A 26,106-nucleotide genomic window follows, 5' to 3' on the forward strand; every position below is an offset into this window, starting at 1 on the left:
TCAACTAACTTGTAGAGAAGAGTTTCTGAAAGAAAATATAAAGGGATTTTAGATGAAGTTGTTTTGTATTGTATATGGTAAGCTGTGCAGTTAGTGACTTGAGGAAATCAGAATTTATTAAAGAGGTGGGGGAGAGTTAGAACTTATTTTCACTAGTCTCACTGCCTCCTGTGTAACAATGTGAAAGACCATCAGAGCAACACTGACATACCACAATTCATGTATAGGTTTATTTAATTAATTAGGATCATAGCTACAATTTTTTAGAATCTGACAGTTAAGGGGCATTTTTTTCTAGTTAAAAAATAGTTCAAACAACATTGTTCAAAGAAATCCAATTTCATGGGACTTCTTTTGAAGTTTAGTTTTTATCATGAAAAGTCAATAAGGATCCGTGTAAAATACATTAGACCCAAAGGTAATTTTAATTCATATTATTATTAAACTGGTAACCACAAATAAAGTAATGTCTCAATAAAAGCCCATAAATATTAACATTAGTAGTATTATTAATATTCAGTGTGAGATGAAGTACGGTACTTTGTCTTATTGATCATTCCAGTGTGCACATTCACAATTGGGCAGCCTGGCATGGTGCTATGATGGCTACTCTTCCAAGCCATTGAGAGATTAAAAGAGAAAAAAGAAGACTGGACAGAAGGAATGTGTGCTTCAGTCACATCAAGATAGTATTTTGTATAGTATTGTGACTTAAAGCTCAGTCTGATGCATTGTAACAGATTTATTGTATTTACCGCATTAAGACTTAGAGGTAATTCCAGTTATTAGAAGATTTTTACTTGGAGCACCTGCTTTGATCTTGTGGATTGGCTAAATATGCTCAAGGCAGCATCCTGACAATATGAAATGGATGCTGTGGAAATTTTGCAAATTAGAAGATCTTAGTCCTCTTCCTCCAGGCAAGCCACAGTAAAACTATACTAGACAGATGGACATTTATCTTGCTCTAAAACATCTCCAGGGAGGATGTCCCATAACTTTTTTGCTTATCTCTATTAGTTTCTTAACCAGATTAAAACACTTCATATTTTGTTGCCTAATTTTTTCCAGCTGCAACTTGAAGCACTTTTTTCCCTGACATTTTAGACAGTGAGATTTGAGAATAACAAGATGATATTTAAATATCAACTAAGTTATAGTGTTTATAGTAGTCACTGGCAGCATTTTCCACACCTTTACATCTGTGTTTTTGAACTCCCCAAGTATGAATTAAAGTATTGATACCATACCATTACCAAATGACACTTCACCAAAATGATAATCAATGTTCCTATGGCTTTTTAAAATAAACTTTGTGTATATGTATTAATATATTTAACACCCATGCAGTAAAGCCTTTGCTTTGCTTCCTGATCTAATCTTGAACAAAGACATGTTATGTTGTGTCACTGTTTTGTTTACAAATATCTATGTGGTATTGCCATTTAATTGGATAATAATGGAGACTGTTAAAATTAAACCTGGCTTTATTGCTTTCACTTAAAAGATTATTCTCTAAGCATGTGCTTTATGATTATAAAAGTTTTCCAAAAGTCTCTTATCTTTCTGAGAAAGCAATCCTTATTATAGTTATCCCAGGATTTAAGTAAAAACAATGTACAAATATATGAACTGAAAAATTACATTGATTGCTAGTTGTTATTCACATTGCAAAAGCAAACTCTAATATTCTTCCCAGTAGCTGCTTAGGTGAGTTCAACATGAATATTTAAAATAATTCAGTTCCAGCGACGATTATTTTGGAAACACTGTGTAACAAGTAAACCGCACCTGCCTTTTTTTCTTCTTTCAATTTTTATTATATGTTCCACTCAAATTTTAGTACTTACTGTTCATAAATAAATATATTTCTTTGGCATTTGCTTGCATTATCCCAATTCCATTAACCCTGCATCTGTTTTGAGTCTTACCTTCCTTTACCAGGAAAATCACCTCTTGGTAAAAAATAGATTAGGGAAAATATTTCTATCTACCCCTTTAATACATGCATAAGTTTATAGATAAAGGTTTATGTTACAAGATGACTTACTTTGGCTCTCTTTGAATAGATATCTTTGAATGATAACTTTTGAAACAAATATATATGTCCAAGACTTTTTAGGAAACAAATCACCCAGTTTGGGTTGCAGTGATAATTGGCAATGAGAAAATTTGGCATACAGAAAGAGAGAGTTAATCTATATGTTTCTGCATAGCTCTTCATATTATTTAGATATTTCTTTTTCTGGTACTCTGTTATCTTCAATTTAATTTATTGATAGATCAATTAAAAACTATAGAAGGAAAATTCGTAGTTCTATGCCATGGACACAGAAAAGACTTAAGTATTGTACTTTATTTTTTATACTTCTCTAGTTTTAAATATCCTTCTACTGGTTTGTTTTCCTCTGTCTTCTACATACTTCATAAATATAAGGGAACAGGGTTGCTTACATAATACTGAATCAACATGTAACAATCAGAAGAGTGTATTCTACATTTCACCATACAAATGAAAAACTTACTTTAGCTTTGTCCTATAAGTTAAAACATAATTGCAAAATGTTTACTGTAATCAGTGAGGTTTTTTTCATATTCAGTCCGTTACATTTCTTATCATACTAATTTAAATACTTACCCTAAAAATTAAAACTGTTGATCTCAGATTCAAATTTTAGTATCTTCAGCTTCTTCCTAGAATCTTTTCAGTGAGCCTGAGGCTGAAGAGACTCTGAAAGGGAGGCTGGTTCCTTGCTCAAGGGCCTGATATCCTTTGTGTTAGATTAAATGTCACAGGTCTTTAGTGGAATTTAAAACCTCAGAACAAACCTGTAGTGATGGATCTTCATTTAGATAGATAGTAAATAAAGTCGAGTTTCATATTATGAGGGCTGGAGCACCCTTTAACATCCAGAATGCTATCAATAGACACAAGGTCTTTCTGGTACTGAAATGCAAAACATATCAGGAACTCAGCAGATGCCACATTCAGGACCACGGTAACTGTCCGTGGTCCTGTATTTGCCTGCTTTGCACTCACTGTACAAGCACACTGAATTGTTATAATCCTAAACATCTGTGGTCAAGATTGCTACCAATGACCTCTCCATCTTTGTATTTTGCTTTGTCTCCAAGGGTGTCTTAGCAGTTTTCTGTCAATGATTTCATTCTCAAAATAAATCTTAACAATAAAACAAAACATAAGAAAATCTGACGAGTAATTGGGAACCCCATTGACATGTGTAAAATAAGAATTGGCATTATTTTCATGTTGTGCCATGTTTTTCTCAAGACAGATCTTTAGGTTTCTTGCATCCCCAACACTGAACAGCCACACTTTATTGCCTCAGAACTATTGCAATAGCCTGCCAACTGAATTATGATCTCTAGTTCGTACTCTCATTAGGTAATTTTTAACATTGCAGACAGATTTGTTTTCATAAAATATTCTTTTTCATCTCATCACTACCTGGTTCAAAATCATTCATCTATTAAAAAGCAAAACACTTTGTTATAGGTACTATGACAGAGCCCTCGGGATATAGCAGAATATTGTCATAGTTCTACAGGTTCTAAAGAAATATAGACTCTTCCCCGAGAGAGCAATGACTTTTATTGATCGGCATTTGGCGTATGCTCTTCAGATATTCTGACTAGCCCCAGCATTCTGACTTCCATACAGGTTTCCAGCCCCCTCTCCCACTGAATCTGCCCACAAGCTCTTTGCTCAAGCCAAAATAGCCTCTCTTTTGCAAACATTTACTGTGAATATTACAGAGCCTCTGCTCAGAACTGTTGTTTGATTGAAACTTTCCTCTCTATAGGAATTACCCACTTTTATTTTCTGCCTTTCTGGATTCTACCTATTTTTAAGGATCAGGTCTTGTTCCTCCCTCATACATAACTACTTCAGACTAGGGTAATCTCTTCTTTTCTGACATTTTATAGCCCTATTTATCTTCAGGCTTCTTCCTTGAAACTTAACCATCAGAGACTTTTCTGAAACACCACTTATGGAATGACTAGCTCTTATATTTGGTTTCTTAGCCTCTTATGCATTGAGTGGAGGCTTCAGCAATGCAGATTTAAATTCAAATCAAAGTTTTACCTTATTAATCTTTATTGGACTACTTATTAATCATTATTGGCGTAAGATTTGTGTATTTAGGCACTAATATTGACTTGCATTTTATACGCACAAGGGAAGACAATCATGCCGATATCCTTAACATCATTTTTTTCTTTTTCTCCCATTTGATTTATATGTTTTATCAGGTTTCTTTCCAAACAGGGAAATGTTATTCTCTCATATTGGTCCTAATCACTTTGATGTGTTTTAAGTCAGCTAAATATTTGTATTTTCCATCTTGCAATGGTAATACGAGTATGAAGTAAACTTTAAATACTAGTGCCTAAAAAAATATGGAAAACCAGAACATCATCATAAAAATTTTGTTAAAACATTGGAAAACCCTGCCTGGCTTAGAAAGCATTTGAGACATTTAATGTGTTCAGTATTGTTTCAGAGTTAAGCATATTTTATGGTGTTCTAATACTTACAGAAAAGAAAATCAATTAGTAATAAGATCTTATTACTCGGGTGCTGCAATGAAATATGAATTTTCTTTGCATAAGGACAACCAACTGAAGTGAATGCAGGAAGGTAGGTTTTATGTGTGTAATTCAAACACAGTACAGTATCCAAATTTTTTTTAAAAATGAAAATAGGACACCCCTGCAAAAATATCTTAGAAGTAGCAGAATGCAGTGTTTTCAATTATATTTCAGGATACCAAGTAAGCAAATGTTCAACCTTTTTGTCATTTGGTATACCTATTTTAAAAACTTACATTTAGCAGCATTATATATTGTCGCTCATACCTCGAATTAATCCAGCTCTGAAATTAAGCTAAATTATTTTCAGTGTTAAAGAAAGTCAGACTGGCTTTGGGAACCCTATCTGTTAAGGCATAGAATAACATGTCTTAATAAAGACACTACATTGTCAAAGACCAATTATTTACCAGCACTTGGAAAAAATGAAATGGCAATCTAGTGTGATTCTAGAGCATCAGAAGAGGGATGAAAAGAGAATCACAGAATGTTAGTGCTGACCGAGAGAGGTCTTGGAGATTATCAAACCTTTTAAATGTCATTTTCATGAAATTAAAGATAAAGCAGTTGCTTCAAAACACACACGTACGCACTAGGGCAGTGAAGGATCAGGTGGAGAGAGGCTTTGGAATTTGAACAGAAACAGAGGGGAGGATTGGAGGCAGGAAATGAGGAGAAGACACAAAAGTCTGTGCTAGGAGACACAGGCTGAAGGTCTGAAAAAAACTATCGATGATACTAGCTGTGCCATTTTTTTATCCTCAGAAAAGAAGAAAAGTGCTAGCTTGCTTTCCCCAGGAAGTGGCCTCCTTGCCAGGAAAGGATCCTAAAGCTGTCCCTAATGAATCTAGTGTCCTTATCATCCAAAGATCAACAAATGTACCCTATATCTGGCTGAATAATTCTAACATTATTTTTGGAAACATGGGAGAAAAAAGCTTCTCTTCTTACTAATTCCTTAATTCAGAGTAATTTTATGGCACAACTGAGAATCGCATATAAGTAGGGTCAGCCTGTAACTAAATGCATGGCTGAGAACAGAACCTTTCCTGTTTACAGAAAGCAGAAGTGCCCAGGGTTTGAAAGGTAGTGAAGAAGGAAGTGAGCAGAGTGAGAGAAACAAGGTGCAGAAAAATAGTCCAGAAACCCTGAAATAAATTACGCTTTTGCATAGTTTTGACACTGTTTATCTTGAACCATATGCAGACGAATGGAGGTTTCTGTAGAGAGATTTTCTCCGGAGCAGTCATGCACGTACAACACGTCCCATAAACATTCCTTTGAATGTAATAAAATCCACCAATTGATGACAATTTTTTTTTATTTTGATTGTCCTTTCCTCTGAGTGACTTTTTCATAAAATACCTTCATTCTCAGAAAAGATATGGACTTTGAGATACAATGGCATTCAGAAATCTTTTAAGGAAAACTTGGCTCCCATGAGAGACAAGTATTTGTCATGTTTTAGCACCAATATGGACTTGCATTTCTGTTAAGGAGCAGAAGAAGTATATAACCCTAAGCGGTGTAAAGAGGGGTGAAATTGCCAAAGTTTGCAGCAGTATCTCAACTTCTGGTGGTGTATAGAAAGCAATCTGCCTTTCAGTCCTTGTAGGACAAGATTCGCTTGAGTGCTTTCCGGCATGCTCGGGCTTCCCCTTTGTGTATAGTATGCATGATTTAAAAGAAGCTGTGTCAGCACTGATTTATACATTGACAGCCAAGGATAATAAGATATGGGCAAACATACAGCTCACCCTTTTACAGATTAACCTGGAGACTGCATTAGGCAAATTTGATAGCATTAAAAGATTTTGCCAATTTGTCTGGAAACAATTTCTCTTTTGTAGCGTGTCAAGGGTAACACTTCGTGCCATTGTACTAATTTAAATGGCTTTGATAAATTGTTCAAGAGGTTAGAGAATAGTAGTGTAGATATATATTTAGCACTTTAAAATAAAAAAAGGCTATTAACTTAATTGTTAAATGAATTTAATCTGTGAAAATCAGAAGTGCTCAAGAATGTAAGTGTTTTCTTGGAACTACAGCAGCCATATTACATCATGAGGCTTTAAAAGTCTTCTTAGAAAATAAAATTGTACTTTTCTGCATTACTTCCTAATAAGCGGAAATGCTCTACGCTGTTACAGTAGCATGGATGGTTGCTATTATTTGGGGAAAGCCTTAGTTCGTAAAAGCAATAAAATGGTATCTTCTCCAGGGTTTGCCTTTTTTTATATTGCATGTCCTAGATTGTATCATTTGTGTGGCATCAAGGTGGTAGTCTTGTGTCCCCTGGACCTTCTTAAAAATGACATCCATATTTCATGAGATGATCTCTATGTACATAATTTCCAAAGTAAGGAATTTGACAAGGCCCCTCTGAAAGTCACGGGATTAAATGTGAGAGAAACATGTTTTTTTATGGGAATGTTTAAACAGTTCTTTAAGAGCAGACCTCAAATGCAAATTAGTTAGCCCTCTTGGTGAATTCTGAACTTGAAACAAGGACAGGATGTATTTGTATTGTGATCACAGTTTTACCCCTACGTATCTCTCAATACCTAGAGAGCTGACAGCTCACCTGTTTCATCAAACATTTTGTTTCTATCTCAAGTGAAGCATTAAAATACATTTTCCATACTGGAATAATAATATCATTAGGCACTAGACTACTAGATTTAAACAGCTGTTTATTTGTTTCAAAAAAAAAAAGATGAGGCCGATTGGATTTAGAATACAGCTGTTCATTTCAACCAATTAAATGCTTTAGTATGAGTAAGGGAATTCAAATTCCAAAACAATCAGCAGGTAAATACAGCCTTAACCAAGTTTGGGGCAACCTTCTTTTTTCATCTTTGAATTTTAACAAATGAGTACTTAAACTATAGGACAAGATTCATTTGTTTGAATTTTGTATTATTTAGAAGGAACTGATACTGCTTTTAAACTTTTTACTGTAGATATATGTAGTGTTTTAACAATGTTCTGTAGTATATGTTTCATAGTGTTTTTGGCTGAAAATTGCACTTTGGAGAAAGCTATCATCTTTGAGAAAACAAAAATTTTTAAATTAATTTCTTAATACTTTTAGAACTTACTTTTTCTGGAAAGTGGTATAAGTCAGGAAGTTCCTTAAGTGAAAAAGAAGCCGTATTTACAGTGTAGTGAGTTCACATATAATGATTAACAATGCAAATGATGAGAATAGTGAAGTTTAATGCAGAACAACAACGAACATTGTAAAGTGTATTCCTGGTTGGGAATAGCTGGGAGATAAATATGGGACTTCATTTCTCTTTCTTGCTTTGGAGTTCTCGAAGGAAAACTGCTTTTAAAAGAAGGAAACCTAAAAGTAGCCTTGCTTTCTCCTGCCAAGGATCGTGAAATTAACATGCAGCCAGGCTTCTCTGATAAATGGATTCTGTTAGGTCACTGAGGGGGTGCATGTGACATTAAGTGATTTACAGTCCTTTACCTTAATGAAATTGTTTCAGCAAGATGACGCTGAAAGCTCTTAATGGATAGCTTTTCTTGATGTAATGAAATTGCATTCCTCTGGCATTTAATATAAGGTGCAGTTATTATTTACTGGAGCTTTCCAAGGGCTGCTATTTGCACAGACAGTTCAGAACAAAAAGATGTCAGTGGCGGCATCCAGGCCCGGATGGCTTGTGACATTCTCAAGCAGATGAGTGTATTTGTGAGATCGTTTCAGTTAGGGCAGCCGGGGCTTCACAGACCTTCAGGAGACTTCCTTTCCCCTAACCCTGCTAGGCTCCAGCCTTGTATATATATGTTCTTCTAATCTATTTAACAGGCAACTGGATTACAACCAGATCAGCTGTATTGAAGATGGGGCATTTAGGGCTCTGCGGGATCTGGAAGTGCTGTAAGTATTGCTTATTTCTCTGACTCTGAACGGGAGCTTTGTGTCTGGGGAGTGCTAATATAGAAGCTTATCTCCTAGCTTACAGCCTTGTGTCAAAATGATCTCCTAGAGAGATACCCTAAATAACTCGTGGCGAGTACAGAGAAGAGTCGAAATGTGTGTGTGCACAAAACGTTACATACCATATCTGTGTATTTAGGTAAAATTGTCTAAGAGGGGCACAAATGTTCACCCATTTTGTCCTTTCAGTGTCTCTCCTTGAAATAAAATACTCTCATTCACAGGATTTGTAAGAATTCCCAGAATTGCTATATATGAAGATAACATCAGTTGTATTGGAAAAATTACAGCAAAAAATAAACCTCTTAATAGCTCAAATGTTGGTGTATTTTGTAGTTGCTATGCAATAGAAAGCCATTTTCTTTCTTGAAAATTTTTGAAGTAATTTTTAATCAGACACCACCACCTTTGTAAGGTTATTTTGAAATCTGCTGTCTAATTTTAATAAGCCTCCCATTATGTCCATTTTAAAGTCCTCACTACTGACTTAGTCAAGCACAGCACACAGATTTGAATTTTAATTGGCATCCTCTCTTTTTCCTTCCTGGGGAGACATTGCTAACAAAAGTGGTTAGAGGCTATTGAGTAATCATTGCAGACTTAGTATAATAGTTTTAATGAAATTATTAATTAGAAGGAAAAATAATTTTAATGAAAACTAGAACTACTAAAGCTGTTTAAGCTGCCTCTACATTTCTGGAATGCTTTTCTAAAGATTCATGTTTCTAGCTTTTTAAATATGCTTAGAAATTTCTCCCCCAAATAAAATATTTCTTCTATGCTACAATTCATTCCCGACTCAATTTATTCAGAAATCCAAAATCGAATGAAATGTGAAGAGGCCTTGAATTTTGAGTCGCTATGGTAAAAGTTGTCTAAACATCATGAAATCCTCCTGAAAAAAGAAGTCCCATTGCTTTATAAACTTAGTTGAAAGAACAGAATGTAATTACAAAAAGAGTTTAGTATTTCAACCCCAATGGCTTATTTTAGCAATATTTTCTATATAATTTTGATTTTAACTGTAAGTAAATAGTATTTCTAGTTGTATCATGTGCTAAGTTATTATTTTAAAGACTTACATAAACATAAGTTGATTGAAATAAATGATGTTAAAAGAATATATACTGCTTTCTAACCACTCGAGAAGTCACCTTTGTTTCTCTTGATAACAGTGTAACTTTATATTGGAAAAAAACAAACTGTTTGTCATACACATTATAGTTATAAGGCCACCTTTTAAATTGTGTTCCAGAGCCATTTTTAATATATAAAGCTTCCTGATGCTATTACAGAGTCAGAATAATAAGGGTACAACTCAGATTTATTTCATGGTAGCAATGTGATGTCAAAATCATAGTCAATGTCACTCATCTTTGTATGTGAAGAGACTGCCACAGGTATTATTTAATTGAACAGATCTGTTCAAGCTAAAACATTTGTTATCAACTCAGTGCTTCTAACTGAGAATATGAATGATACCAGTCATTCTGTGGAAAATTTGTTGAATATTCTGGATGAATTAAAATTCCACAATGAACCTTGTTATTAAGCAAAAGAGCTTAAATACTTATTAGATATGGAGTAATATATATATATTATATATATATATGAAATATACTGAGTACTCTGTAGAGAGACAGAGAGAACCTGCTATGTGCCAAGCACTGTTTGCCACTGAAACCCTTTACCCACAAATACAGTAACTATTCGTTTGCTAATCTGTTATAAACTAATCTCATTGTTTTTAAAAGCAGTAGGTTCATGAAAACCATCACCTCATACATTTTGTTTGTCATGTTAGCAAAACCTGGAAAAGGTGACTTTAGCAAGACCCACTGTCATGAAACACACCCAAGAGTGAGGAATGTTTCATGGCTCATAAAATTAAAATAAAAATCCAAAGTGTTAGGGATTCTTTAGAAGACCTTAATGTATAGGTATCGAAGAGACAACATAATGAAGATTAGCACAATACCAGAAAATGTGAATTTCTTTCCAAATTACTTAAATATTTTGTAATAAAATTTTATGAAGTCAGGAAGACATTCTTTTAATATATGTTAATTCTTAAATCCTCATAACTCTTACAACTTTCATAGAAATTAATTGATGAAGAATTTAAGGCAAAATTGGATAAAGTACTGAAAAGACTGGGATTTAGCAAGCTCAAATCCCCTGTCAAATAATCAGAAATTACCTATTATAAACATTTGGCCAGGAGCTCTTTCTATAGAGTTACCCTCAGTAGACATTCAGAAAGAAAGTTTTCTATTTTGCTTTTTTTACCATCTGTGACTCTTTAGGATATGTTTTTTTATTATGTAGAAATAATGAAGGATTAATTTGTAAATCACTGTAAATTACAGATTCCCAATATTTTATATATCTATTTTTATTTAATTCCCTGAACAGTTGTGAATGTATGAATAATACTGAGGCCAATCGGGAGAAGGTGCAGATAATCATCCTGGGCCATTGATAAAAGTTCATTAGGTTAGTATATATATTAAGGTAGAAAGAGTATATAAAGTTTAAGAAAGAAAAGTCAAGGTTGGTGAAAGCAAGAAGACAGTTTATCACTTGTACGTTTATGGTGAACCCGCTTATTGTGGAATTCGAATTGGTAGGACTCAGAACTGTCTATTTTTTTATAAGATACTCTCCCAAATATAACATTGGAAACTAAATCTAGATGACTATTTTCTTTCTGTTTGCATACTAGATTCAGAAATGAAATATATTCCTTGAGTTGCTAGTTTTATATGGTTTATTTTTTCTTTTCCATAGAATGGGTATAATTTAATGAAATTGAAATACAGTGATTGACATCCATTGTGTTTCAGAAATCCTGTATGTGGCATTAAGGGAATGAGAAAAAGTAAATCAAGACAAAGTCCTAGAGGACCTACATGATTACCAAGATTAGTATTTACACAGCCAGATGTCTCTTATACAAGAATACATTCTCATTACAAAGAGAAAACCTTGAGGTTAAATGTAGAAACAGACTTTCATATGGGAAAAAATCTTAACACATACAGAAGCATAGTATATAAATTTGCACTGTTTCAAAATAGGAACTGATCATGACCAGAACTTATACATGTCATCATACATAATTAATGCATATTTATTATTCATTGTAAAATAACTTCATTTCTTTGGTTCACATATTGTTCCTTTACCAAGAATTAGTATCAATATTACTTTGATACTGTCAAAGATAATTTACTTCTTCAGTTGCATTATGCAAATTAAGTTTGAGAAAAAACTTCAAATTGATAGGGATGAGCTTCAGCATTCAATGAAAACTCTTTTGTGTAGAATCATAAGAAATTATTGCCCAAATTTAAGCATGTTTGCTGTATGCGAATTACTTTTAGAAAATGGTATCCTTAAAGTCACATTTCAGTATGCCATATACTCTGAAGATTTTAGCCATATACATTTCAGTGTAAATTTTGATGGTGGGAAAAGGGATCATTTGAAAGCAAATCCCTTTGATAAGTGAAACCTTTTAGTTCAAATATCAGGATATGTTTTAGTGCCATGTGAAAAATAAAAGTCATTTCACTTGAGTACAGAAAAATTCTACCAGCTTTTAGATAACCTGAGCTAACCAATTCAGTGTTTTATAGGTCCTTCATAAAGTGGTTTTTTTTCACTATGTGACTTACTTCAGATCACTTGGATTAGTTCTTATAGCATTCAATACATTGCAAAACTGGATAGTGGAAAGTCAGTGCATATTGTAGATTGATAGCCTCCATGCCCCACTTTACTGAGAAATTTAAATTAATCCCTCAGCCCTTGAACACCCCAAATCCCACCATTAATAACTGTAGCTACCAACTGGCCTAAAGTGGCCTCACAACTGTATCTTGCTTAGCCCAAACAGACATGGCCCACGATTCTTTGAAATATTTGTATTAGTTACCAGGATTTAAAAATTAGGAGGATTGATTTAAAATTTTCCTCTTGTAGCACCTCTTGAGAAAATCAGACTGTTTCGTGGCCTTTCATTTCAGTAGAGGAGCAGTCCATTGGAGCTGAATATTAGATGTTATGACAGACCAGCATCGCTGGCTTGCCAAGGTCCTCCATGTCCCCAGTTTGCTGTCTGACCTTCTCCATTTCTCTTCCCCACTGTATTTCTTTACACAGAGTTGCTACTTTTACTTAGGTTCCCTGCCTGGCTTCTGTCAACAAAAGAATTCGCAACCTTATATTCGAACCCTTTTCCATTATCGGCCTTCATCCACCTGGTCCATTGACCCCATCTTCATGCCTCTTCAGCAACTTGCCCTCCTTAGTCACCACCCGACTGCGTCTTCTATACACTAGAATCTTTTTTCTTCTCTGCACTGCACTCACACGCCCCTGGGATAACTGTCTTCTCACTTTCTTGTCACAGCCAAACTTCCTTGGGAGAAAAAAAAGATCATTCTTCTTAATCTTACTAACTCTTAAGTTTCTGTACTTTGTGTAATTCATCTCTCCAGTTGTACTGTATGCTATTTTAGGATAGGTTTATGCCTGATTTATTTTTATGATATTCCATGTCACCATAAAGTTAAGAACCATTCAGAAATATTAGCTGAATGAATGAGTAATAATAGTAGTAATAGAGCTAGTAATAACAATACAACTAATAATGCTTGTGTCAGGGGAAAAGTAGGAAAAATTTGAACCAAACAAGAAGTATACTAATTTTCACCATATCTCCGTTGATCGCCCATCTTCCTGACTGCAGTTTCAAGAAACTATGATCATTACCACATAGCACTAAGCTCAGGGCAGGATATGTGGCTGCAACAAGAATGTGTTTAGAATATATACTGCTGTTGTATACTAAATGCTACATTTACTATATACTTTTACTATCCTGCTATAGCGTGTCACTTCATCCTAACCAAGCACAAGTAAATAAAGAATAATTAGCAGGACTCTGTGCCAGGACCTGATCGAACTGATTCTGTGCTATTGCTGTGAGATTTCAAATATGTTCAGTCACTCATGACACTAATTACACATAATACCCCTCTATGGAAATCTAACTCCTCGGTTGGTCCAACTGTGACTATTTTGTGTTTATTCCTTACCTGATAACATAACAGACATGTATGCATACACGTAATTTTGCGCATATTGCAACATGTAAATAGTCAAAGATACGATTGCTAAAGCCATAAATTTGTAATAAATATTTGAGAAAAGTGCATAGTAATATGTGAAAGTATAAAATGCATTCATCTTCTTGTTTATGATATAGCGCCTTCTCTATGCCACCTCTACCAGGTAGTTGTCCTACATAAGCATAATCACAAGAAGTGTTCTCTCTACTAATAAAAAGAATGATCAATAAAGTTTCATATCTAAAATTTCTAACTTTTTTTTTATTCTGCAGCACTCTCAACAATAACAACATTACTAGACTTTCTGTGGCAAGTTTCAACCATATGCCCAAACTTAGGACTTTGTAAGTAGTCACAATATATATAAAGTTCAATTTAATCAATTAAAGATTCCCTTTAAGTATTATTTATAGTAAACAGAAACAGAACAAATAGCTTATTATAAGGTGTACAAGGAAAACATTCCCTTATTTTATGTTCCAGATATATTTGAGTACATGAACTGTCATTCTGAAAACTTGAAAGCTTTCTGTCAAATGATATGCATTATGGAAAGTTTGGGGTGGGGGTGGGAAACATTTGCTTTGGGCCCTTATAGAGGTCACATTTCATTAAGAAATAGAAGACTCCTTGATTGGCTGTCAGAAATGATAAATGGTAAATCTTTATGATTTTATTACTGTACAGCAAGCGGACCTAATAAAGCTGAACTGGTTCTCCAACATTCTTTGTAACGTAAAATTACAGCACCACTCTCCAGTGCTTCTATAATTAAGATTGTGTCAGCATTTATGTTTAAAAATATATTTTCAGGCATTAGAGATGGATATTAAGATATTTTAGGTCAATAAAAAATGGTGCTTTAATAAAGTATTTGCTATAGCTATTTTCTTTTCTCTTAGAGGAAAAATTAATCCTTAAAGCTCAGGATGGGTATAGTTAAAGCATTTTCAGAAGTAAATCTTATTTGAACTGGTTTGAAGAATCACCTTGATCTCAAAAATACATTATATATAATAGGTGAGAAATACTGGGAAACATAACCAAAGCATTAGACTTCTTTTAAATATATGTGTTTTTAAGTAGGGTATATATTTTGACTTTCACAATATTTTTCATTTTATAATAGTTTATAACTGAAAACATACATTTATTCCCTCTCTTTAATAAAAAATAAATTGAGTTGCCAGCTTTTTAAAATGAATTGGGTAATACGAATCTTAATGTCAATTTTTTCTCACTAAACTGTAGCTCTGTATGCAATAACACATCATTATAATTTCCTCAGAATATGATACAGCAAAATAAAAGAATTCTAAATGTGTGCAGACATAACTAAATTTTGTTTTCTTGAAACTAAAAGATTTAAACTAATCTGACCAAATGAATAGCCCAGTTCACTCCATATTTGAGAAATTGGTTTCTCATTAACTTCAGCTAATTTTTTAAAAAACAAGTTAATCAAGCTTTCCATCCTTGCAAAAATAAAGCCTCCAAGACTGTTAAAATATCCATCATCTGCATTTTGGGTAATGTGCCTTACTTTTTTTAGAGAAATCCACTGCAGTTTGTCTTACTAATCAGCTTGTACATTTTTTATTATCTTTTCTCATTTCATATTTGTGTACACCTAATATAATCATTGTAATGTGACCTATTTAGATGGAAATATTTAGAGAACAACTATGTGGAATGTGCTAGGTGGCTTCCAAAGAATGCCACTCTGAGTTACAAGCAAACTAAGCTGGAGGTGACCCAGCTTTCCCAGACTGTAGCTTTTTGTTCTGCAGCATGCTGTCTAGTTTCAGTGCAATACAGTCTGTTCCATACCTGCAGGCTCAAGGAGAATGTGAAACAGTCAACTAACTTTATATTCCCTTGTTTTCATTGTTTCATTATTCTAGGTTATCATTGCTACTTAAAAATTCAATTTTTATGGTCCAATTATCTTTCTGGACTGAGTTCCATGTTTTAATATCCATTACTGTTATTGGGTTAGAATTGAGCACATCAGCTAAAAAAGGACTAAAATGATATTACTGTGTCATAGATGATTCTGGGAATGATGCTTTGATTTATAGCTTTGGATGTCCTTTTCTTTAGCTTGAAAAAAAAAAAAACGTAAAAGCCAGTTTAAAGTCCTTTACCTAATTTAGTGGATACATTTGTCTGATATTTTATTAATGGAAAAGTGCTATTTGCCACTTGGAAAGAGTCCATGATCTGGTGTGGATCCCTGCCAACATAGAGGGGGCTCACTTAATTCCTTCAGTCCCAACCATTTTAATTTCAGTTCCTTCTCTTATATGATAGGTCCCAAGAGCCAAAAGCAGCTAATCCCCTTTGCTGCTATTGAACAAAAAGAAGGAAATCAGAACAGGAATGTGAAGGAAGTGTTTTATATTGAATTATTATTATGTCTTATTCAGCAAAAAATGAAAATGACCTGCTAAAAAGATTTTGCAAGCAGTTTCTACAGAGATTAATAATGGCAGGACTAACTGATCATTCAGACCATGAGCCACAACTTTTACTAGCACACCCCCTACTCTCCACTCCCCACCCCACCCTAATTAGCTATCAGCATGTCGAGACTGCAGAGTAGTTTGCTGTAGACTTAATTATTTCTCTTTACCCTTTTAAATGAACATAGGCAAAAGATATTTGGCATATTTGGCTTCTGTTTATTTGTTTAGCTCAGAGGTAAATGAAGAGTTACTCGATTCTGTGGTTATACCTGTGTAATTTTTAGAAAAAGAATTAGATTGGAACTTGCTAAGCTTTATCTACTTATATGTTAAGAATTAAAATTGTGTATTACGAATGAATTTTTCAAGTTTTGAAAGAACCGTTTTCTGTTTTCTTGCTTTAAACTTCTTTTCTCTCATTTAGTCGTCTCCACTCGAACAACCTGTACTGCGACTGCCACCTGGCCTGGCTCTCCGACTGGTTGCGCCAGCGGCCTCGGGTGGGCCTCTACACTCAGTGTATGGGTCCGTCCCACCTGAGGGGCCATAATGTAGCTGAGGTTCAAAAGCGAGAATTTGTCTGCAGTGGTAAGGGAGACAGAACCTTTGTGTCATCATCAATTGTTTTATGCTATTACATAAACTGCATTACAGAGAACTATGAAGAATGCATGCTTTAAAGCTCTTGGTGTGGCACTAACATTCAGTTGCACACTAATCACTACGGAAATCCTGTTTTAGGGATGTTGATAATATGTTCTTAAGGCATTTGTGCATGCTTGGCAATTACTGATTACTTGGACCTCAGTTATGATGAAAGATGTTCCAGTTTTCACTACAGGGGAAATAGAGGAAATTCCTATAGATTTTAGTTCTGTTTGCTACTCATTATTTTCCCTTTGAGTAATAATTTATATCTACTTCAATGTTAACAATTGAAAACAGGATCCAGTGATCCTGGATCCCTGCTGGGAGATTCAAAAAGTACGAGCTTTAGTGTAGTGACAAAATCCTTTTTGTGTATACATCAATATTGATGTTCAGTTCTACTTAAAAGATATGAATAACTAACTTAGTAAACAAAAACCTGAAAACAAACATAAACATGGGCAATGTAAAATATCCAAGATGACATTTACTTAGTTTTTCCTGTGTGCCTAAGCACCAATCTAAGGGTTTCACATAAATTTACCCCATTTCACCTCCCTCATCACAATTGTAATGTAATATTATCTTTATACTAGAAATTAAAATGCTGACAAAAAAGTACTAAATAATCTTGTCCAAGGTTATATAGTTGAGTCCAAGCACCTCAGTCTAGACAGTCCGATTCCCCAGTTCAATATATCTATTATATATGTTTATTAAATTATATGTTAATATTTTATTGATCCATATTAACATATAATTTATTTTATAAATATAGGTCTGGTTCTGCCTCAGAAGTGTCTGTTCAAAAAACAATAAAACAAAATTTTAAAATATATATAATGCATTATAAAAAGCTAATAATTTCTTAAGGGATGAATTAATTTATGGGCTAGCACAGTGTTCTAATGGATTGTGATCTTTTGGACCTTTTTATGTATTTTCCCACACTTTTTATAACCCAAACAAAATTTTCTTATCATGTCATGGGTGTTCTCAACAGTTCTGATTGCTTTTTTAAAGTTAAATAATGCAATGACTAACAATTTGTTACTAACCACGTTTTTCTCTCTTCACTTTTTCCTTCCTGTTTTCTAGATGAGGAAGAAGGCAAGTTCACGTTTCTTTTTTAGACTGAGACCATTTCTGTAAAGTTTGAGAGCTTGTTGAGAGGGGCGGGGTTAGTAACTAGTGGCAGCCTCTTCCTGACCTATCACCACCGCTCAAGCCCTTTTCCTGCAGATCAGCGAGGGCTTGTCCCTGCTACAGTAACCAGGTGTTCGCAGATGGCCATTCAGTACAGCACTACTGACATTCTGCTGTTCATCATTCAAACAGTAACATTTCATTTCAAAGTAGTTTTGTTTCCAAACACTGAGTATTAAAAAAAAAAGGAAACATATCTGCAGGGAACTACTTATGCTAAAACTTTAGGCTATGGGAAACTAAAAAGAATCAGAGACTAGGGATTACAGTAATACATGTTACAAATTATTATAATAACTTCAAAGACAGTGGTCATTTTGAACCTATTGAGACATCAAATTTAGCAGGATCTAATTTTTCCCCACATGTACTGGCATGTGATTACTTATTTAGAATAAACAGTTCTGTCTTCCAAAAGGGATATTTTACTGTTTTCCTTTCTCTTTTGAGTTAGTTAGTTAAGCCACATATGTTCAATAAAGACCAAAGTCTAGTTAAACTTACTAGAAATGAAATATAGATTAGTCTGAAATTAATGGCTTTTTTTGGAACTCAATAGAACTGAATAGGTTTCTACTTTTCAAATCTGAATTTAGCCTCTCTCACAATTATTTCAACACTTACACATGATCATTTTTATAATTAGTTTTAAAAATCTCATTTGCTTCATGTGAGAGTTGACCCCATAATATAAATGCATTCTTCCCAACATATATTTTAGAAATATAGGACTATTTTAAGATCAGGTATTTACAGAAAAGTTTTTCTGTTAAGTAACATGTTTGTTATTTGAGATAAGCTTGCATGTTTCTCAAGTGTGAATTTCAGGAGGAAAAATGTAATTGCTGTTTATTTCTTTTTCAGGGCACCAGTCATTTATGGCTCCTTCTTGCAGTGTTTTACACTGTCCGGCTGCTTGTACCTGTAGCAACAATATCGTAGACTGTCGTGGGAAAGGTCTCACTGAGATCCCCACGAATCTTCCAGAGACCATCACAGAAATGTATGTGCCCTAAAATTCTCTTCTATCCCTCCAACTCCCCACTGATCCAAACTGTGACTTTTTTTAGGACACTCTAGGTTTATCAAAGGCAAATCTGATCAATTAGCTTAGACAAAATGTTCCTTTCAGAATTGTATTGGCGCTTAGTCTGTTTAATTAAATGTCTTGTTGAAGTGGCTAAAATTTTTGTTTTCTTAGCACAGGTAGAAGTAAAAGGAATGCATTTTAAACATAAAGAATATTTTTTCTTTCCTTGAGAAGGTTTATTAGGCTATTTAGGGAAAATAAAGGTGGTTGTCTCTCTTTTGACCATCAGGGTCTCTGCTTCTCTCTATTTTGAGCTTGCAGTTGGGGGATATAAAAGAAAGACTGAGCTGGGGTAATAAATCATAGGAACGAGCTTTATTTAAAGTATCTAATATGTGCTTAAAAATATACTTAGAGCTTTGCAGTATAAGACATGATCCTCTATAAGGACTCTAGAATCTCTGGAGATTTGACACAGAAATGAAACACTATACACATGTAATTATATTATTCTCACCAAAATTTTTCCTGAACAAACACTACCTTGCCTACAGAAGACATTTGTAAATATTTTTTAGCTGCACCTGGAAAGAAGAATAAGATACGGTTTAGGAGGAGGCAGGTGACATTCCACAAGAGAGAAACACCAGGAACAGAGGGTGGAGGTGGCAGTGAGCATTATGTTTTAGCCATTGTGCAGTTGAGCCCAGTTGGAGGACTCGATATTAGTTGAGTCATCATGGAAAATAAGGCCTGAAAAAAGACCTCTCCATGTAATTGTAAAGCCACAGGTCATAAACAATTTTCATCTTGGTCAGAGGAGATAATAGATGATGAACTAAATAGGAGAACAACATAGTAAGATTTTGAAAAGGGGAATTATATATTCATCTTTCTGGACACAGCATTTATTAAAGTAAACACTTACTACATAAAGGTAGCATGAATTCTCCAGAGTCTTCCATAAAGTGACTAGCAAATTTGACATGCAGATTAAAAGCTATGAAATGAGGTACAAAGTAATATGCATTGTAAGAGAGGAGCAAATCAAGTTCAAGTATTTATTACATAGGGCGTAAAGTGGAAGGCAAGTTGTAGTGGTTAACTAGAGTCAGAAAGCTTAACTTAGAATCACAAGGCCACCTACCATTTGCTGTTTGTGAGACCATGGACAAGTTACTCATCCTCTATGGGACTGCCTCCTCATCTAAAACTAAGGGTGGTGATTAGTTCGAAATGAAGTCATCAACACATTTAGAGCTCTGTGCTTAGTATATAGTAATCATGCAATAAATGATACTTCTGTTGTTGAAGCCTTGGTATAAGAGGGAACACCCGAGGTAGGCCTTGAAGGATAGGTAGTGAATGGAAATGCAGAGATGAGAAAAGGACTTTCCATGTGAAAGGGACATCACAAGTATAGGCGATCAGAATGGAAATGCAGGGCACTACCAAACAGGAACTCAGTCTGGCATTTGGAACCTGGGAGAGTAGAGGAAAATTAAGTTAGAAAGGTAGGTTGGAGCCAGTTCATGGGCCCGATACTTTCATGAGGTATGTCTTTATGTGAAGTGGTTTTGAATACAGGAGTTTTAAAGTGAATCCTCAGGAAGAATTAATCTGACAGCTGTATGCCAGTGGCTGGCAAACGGAGAGAATGAATGCCAGGCATGAAGCCTCTTATGCAGCCATTATATTGATTGAGAGGAGATGTCATAAGAGCAAGAGCTAGTGAGTAGCAGCAGGAATGATGCTGTGGCAGAGATATTATAGCTAATCTAGAAGAAGTATTAATGGGATTTGTCACTTGATGAAATGAGAAGATAATGGAGAAAGATGAACCAAAGGTAATGCTAGAGCTTCAAATATGAGGAGTAGGAGATGGTGTGTCTATCATTGTACGTAAGAAGCAAAGGAGCAGGACCACGACTTGGAAGGAGGACGGTAGTGAGCAGAATTTGTGAAATACTGAAGTACCTGTGAGATATTTAGAGATACTGAAATTACACAGACTATAATAATTTGGAGCAAATCAAAGGCTTAGAGTAATTAATATTATAAAATACAAAGTTCATGGTCAAATCCATAAGCTAGCAAATGGGAAGGAGAGCAAGAGAAAAAAGTCCAACGGAATTAAATAAAAGCAGCAGAGGACCATAACAGGCAAGAGAAGAGAGGCTCTTAGGAAAAATGATCTGCAGAGGCGGATACTCTGGCTGATGAACCAGGCAGAGGTCTGAGAACAGGTCTTGGAATTTGACCAGCATATTGTCCTTGGAGGATTCCAGGTAGAATGATAGGTAAATACACCACTTTTCAGAGTGTTAAGAAAGGGAGTAAATGGTGAATATTGCAGGGAGAAGATATAGAACAGTTTGAAAAATTTGACTAAGAAAGGATTTTTTGAAAAAGACAATTGTCTCTATAAAGGACAGACTTGGATTTATTTTAAGATGCAGAAACCTGTGGTCACTAATAAGCCAGAGAGACAGAATGGGTTTTTAAAAGAGATGAGAATGTGAGTTAGATAAGGTATATGTGGGTACAAGATTATTCAGGGTACAGGAGGGGATTAATCATAGGAAAGGAGAACAAAACTGCTATGAGTTGACAAAAGGAAAAGAGTGAGATATACATATAATGGACTAAAAGTGATATGAAACATTTAAAATGGCTTCTCTCCTATCTATTTTATATTTTATAATAGAGCCTTTTTTCTATTTTGTATGGTCTATAGATTTTTGTTTAATGGTGGAATTTAGTAGCATAAGAGTTGTACTAAATAATATGTCCCATTGGTTTTGCTTACATTGAGGAAGTGGTGTATCTGCTAAAGCTACACTAAATTAAATTTATAACTAGAGATGAAAACATATGTGAAGCTCTAGGTGAATTTTATCTCTCTGATTATTACATTATCAGCTTTATCAGTAGACTTCTACTAACAAATCATATTGATCTTCAACTCCAACAAAATATCCCTATTACCATTCATTATGTGGCATAATTTACTAGCTAAGTAGCTCTTTCTTTTATTACTCTTTTATTTTTATTAAAGAACATGAGTAAGATTCATAAAACGTGGAAATAAAGCTATACAACATCTTTTTTCATTTTATAAGCTCCAGGTTTTTAATGCACAATGAACTAAATATTACAAACTCCCTCCATATTTTTCGAATAGTTTTTTAATCTGAATTTTACCATAAATTATCAGTAGAATTCCTTTACTGTAAGTTATCAGATATTTCATTCAATACTGTTGCATTGGCATGTCTATTCCTACAGCTGTCTCATAATGTATTTGCAATGAAAGATGTAGAAGTGGTCAACTGCGCACAATGGGTAGAAAAACTTGGAGCACTTTTTTTCTTTTTTCTGCATGTGTTCACTATAATTTCACACTTCTTGCCCTTATTCAGGCACTAAACATGGAAAACCTTTCTTTAAGTTCAGAATTAAAATAATTTGGAGAAGAAATAGAAAGAAACATACATCTAATGCCTGCAATGTTGGGTACTATACACACATTGTATCATTTGCTCTCTCACTGACCTTTGAAGGTGGTATTTATGGAAATTAAGTAAAATCAAAAAACAAAAGGCAGAGGCATATGCTAGATAAAGGTTGGTGGCTTTTTCCAAGATACCTCTCTTTCTGATGGTGTTACCCTGGTCCAGGATCTGCCCTCCCATTTGTAGGCTATGAATCTGATTTCATTTGCACTGAATGATTATATTTTGTGTATATGTATATATATTTGTGTGTGTCTGTTTAACTGCTGTCTTCCATACTGAAGTACAAACTCTGTGAAGGCAGGAACTCATTCTGTATTTTTTTAAATCAAGTTATCATTGATATACACTCTTATGAAGGATTCACAAGAAAAACAATGTGGTTACTACATTCACCCTTATTATTGAGTTCCCCCCATACCCATTGTAGTCACTGTCCATCAGTGTAGTAAGATGCCACAGAGTCTATATTTGTCTTCTCTGAGGTACACTGTCTTCCCCATGACCCCACACACTATATGTACCAATCATGATACCCCACAATCCCCTTCTCCCTCCCTTCCCATCTGCCTTCCCCCACCCCTCCGCTTGGTAACCACTAGTCCCTTCCTGGAGTCTGTGAGTCTGCTGCTATTTTGTTCCTTCAGTTTTGCTTCGATGTTATACTCCACAAATGAGGGAAATCATTTGGTACTTGTCTTTCTCTGCCTGGCTTATTTCACTGAGCATAATATCCTCCAGCTCCATCCATGTTGTTGCAAATGGTAGGATTTGTTTCTTTCTTATGGCTAAATAGTATTCCATTGTGTATATGTACCCCCTCTTCTTTCTCCATTCATCTACTGATGGACACTTAGGTTACTTTCATATCTTGGCTATTGTAAATAGTGCTGCAATAAACATAGGGGCGCATATGTCTTTTTGAATCTAAAAACTTGCTTTTTTGGGTAAATTCCTTGGAGTGGAATTCCTGGGTCAAATGGTATTTCTATTTTTAGTTTGTTGAAGAACCTCCATACTGCTTTCCATAATGGTTGAACTAGTTTACATTCCCACTAGCAGTGAGGAGGGTTCCCCTTTCTCTGCATCCTTGCTAGCATTTGTTGTTCCTAGTCTTTTTGATGTTGGCCATCCTAACTGGTGTAAGGTGATACCACATTGTGGTTTTAATTTGCATTCCCTGATAATTAGCAATGTGCAGCATCTTTTCATGTGCCTGTTGGCCATCTGAATTTCTTATTTGGAGAAATGTCTGTTCATATCCTCTGCCCATTTATTAGTAGGGTTATTTGCTTTTGGGGTGTTGAGGTGTGTGAGTTCTTTATATATTTTGGATGTTAACCCCTTGTCAAATATGTCATTTACAAATATATTCTCCCATACTGTAGGATGACTTTTTGTTCTACTGATGGTGTCCTTTGTCGTACAGAATCTTCTTAGCATGATGTAGTCCTATTTGTACATTTTTGGTTTTATTTCCATTGCCTGAGGAGATGTGTTCAGGAAAAAGTTGCTCATGTTTATATTCAAGAGATTTTTGCCTATGTTTTCTTCTAAGAGTTTTATGGTTTCATGACTTACATTCAGGTCTTTGATTCATTTTGAGTTTACTTTTATGTATGGGGTTAGAAAATAATTCAGTTTCATTCTCTTGCATGTAGCTGTCCAGTTTTGCCAACACCAGTTGTTGAAGAGGCTGTTATTTCCCCATTGTATATCCATGGCTCCTTTATCATGTATTAATTGACCATATATGCTTAGGTTCATATCTGGGCTCTCTAGTCTGTTCCATTGGTCTATGGCTCTGTTCTTGTGCCAGTACCAATTTGTCTTGATTACTGTAGCTTTGTACTAGTACTTGGAAGTCAGGGAGATCATAATCCTCCCCTCTTTATTCTTCCTTCTCAGGGTTGCTTTGGTTATTCGGGGTCTTTTGTAGTTCCATATGAATTTTAGAGCTATTTGCTCTAGTTCATTGAAGAATGCTGTCATATTTTGATAGGGATTGCATTGAATCTGTAGATCGTTTTAGGCAGGATGGCCATTTTAACAATATTAATTCTTCCTATCCAAGAGCACTAATTGTGTTTCTATTTATTGGTTTCTTCTTCAATTTCTCTCATGAGTGTCTTGTAATTTTCAGAGTATAGGTCTTTCACATCCTTGGTTAGGTTTTATTCCTAGGTATTTTATTCTTTTTGATGCAGTTATGAATGGAATTATTTTCCTGATTTCTCTTTCTGCTAGTTCATCATTAGTGTATAGTAATGCAAAATATTTCTATGTACTAATTTTGAATCCTGAAACTTTGCTGAATTCAGATATTAGATCTAGTAGTTTTGGAGTGGATTTTTTTAGGGTTTTTTATCTACAATATCATGTCATTTGCAAACAGGAACAGTTCAACTTCTTCCTTGCCAATCTGGATGCCTTTTATTTCTTTGTGTTGTCTAATTGCCATGGCTAGGACCTCCAGTACTATGTTGAATGAAAGTTGGGGGAGTGGACATCCTTGTCTTGTTCCCAAACTTAAAGGAAAAGCTTTCAGCCTATTGCTCTTAAGTATGATGTTGGTTGTGGGTTTGTCATATGTGGCCTTTATTATGTTGAGGTACTTGCCCTCTATACCCATTTTGTTGAATGTTTTTATCATGAATAGATGTTGAATTTTGTTGAATGCTTTTTCAGCATCTATGGAGATAATTGTGTGGTTTTTGTCCTTCTTTTTGTTGATGTGGTGGATGATCTTGATGGATTTTCAAATGTACCATCCTTGCATCCCTGGAATAAATCCTACTTGATCATGGTGGATAATCTTTTTGATGTATTTTGGAATTCTGTCTGTTACTATTTTGTTGAGTATTTTTGCATCTATTTTCATCTTGGATATTGGTCTGTAATTTTCTTTTTTTGTGGTGTCTTTGCCTGGTTTTGGTATTAGAGTGATGCTGGCCTTGTAGAATGAGTTTGGGAGTATTACCTCCTCTTCTACTATTTGGAAAACCTTAAGGAGGATGGGTATTATGTCTTCACTAAATGTCTGATAAAATTCAGCAGTGAAACCATCTGGTCCGGGTGTTTAATTCTTAGGTAATTTTTTGATTACCAATTCAATTTCCTTGCTGGTAAATGGTTATTCAGATTTTCTCTTTCTTCCTGGGTCAGCCTTGGAAGAGTCTATTTTTTTTTGAAGTTGTCCATTTCTTCTAGATTATCCAGTTTGTTAGCATATAATTTTTCATAGTATTCTTTCATAATTCTTTGTATTTCTGTGGTGTCCATTGTGATTTTTCCTTTCTCATTTCTGATTCTCTTTATGTGTGTAGAATCTCTTTTCTTCTTGGTAAGTCTGGCTTAGGGTTTATCTATTTTGTTTATTTTCTTGCAGAATCAGTTCCTGCTTTCATTGATTCTTTCTATTGTTTTATTCTTCTCAATTTTATTTATTTCTGCTCTTATCTTTATTATATCCCTCCTTTTTCTGACTTTGGGTCTCATTTGTTCTTCTTCTTCTGGTTTCATTAATTGTGAATTT

The 26,106-nt window shown here is 34.6% G+C and overlaps 1 protein-coding gene across 4 annotated transcripts in view; it reads left to right on the plus strand.

The window, feature by feature from the left end:
• Positions 1–26,106, plus strand: part of SLIT2 (slit guidance ligand 2) — a 357,572-nt gene that overhangs the window by 216,982 nt on the left and 114,484 nt on the right. For all 4 annotated transcript variants that reach the window (XM_036921029.2, XM_057502128.1, XM_036921031.2 and 1 more), the window contains 4 exons: positions 8,435–8,506; positions 13,977–14,048; positions 16,597–16,760; positions 18,891–19,029. In XM_036921029.2, the coding sequence (XP_036776924.2) occupies positions 8,435–8,506; positions 13,977–14,048; positions 16,597–16,760; positions 18,891–19,029 (447 nt within the window). The remainder of the gene's footprint in view (positions 1–8,434; positions 8,507–13,976; positions 14,049–16,596; positions 16,761–18,890; positions 19,030–26,106) is intronic.

Source organism: Manis pentadactyla, chromosome 5 (genome assembly GCF_030020395.1).
Source record: "Manis pentadactyla isolate mManPen7 chromosome 5, mManPen7.hap1, whole genome shotgun sequence".
NCBI lineage: Eukaryota > Metazoa > Chordata > Mammalia > Pholidota > Manidae > Manis > Manis pentadactyla.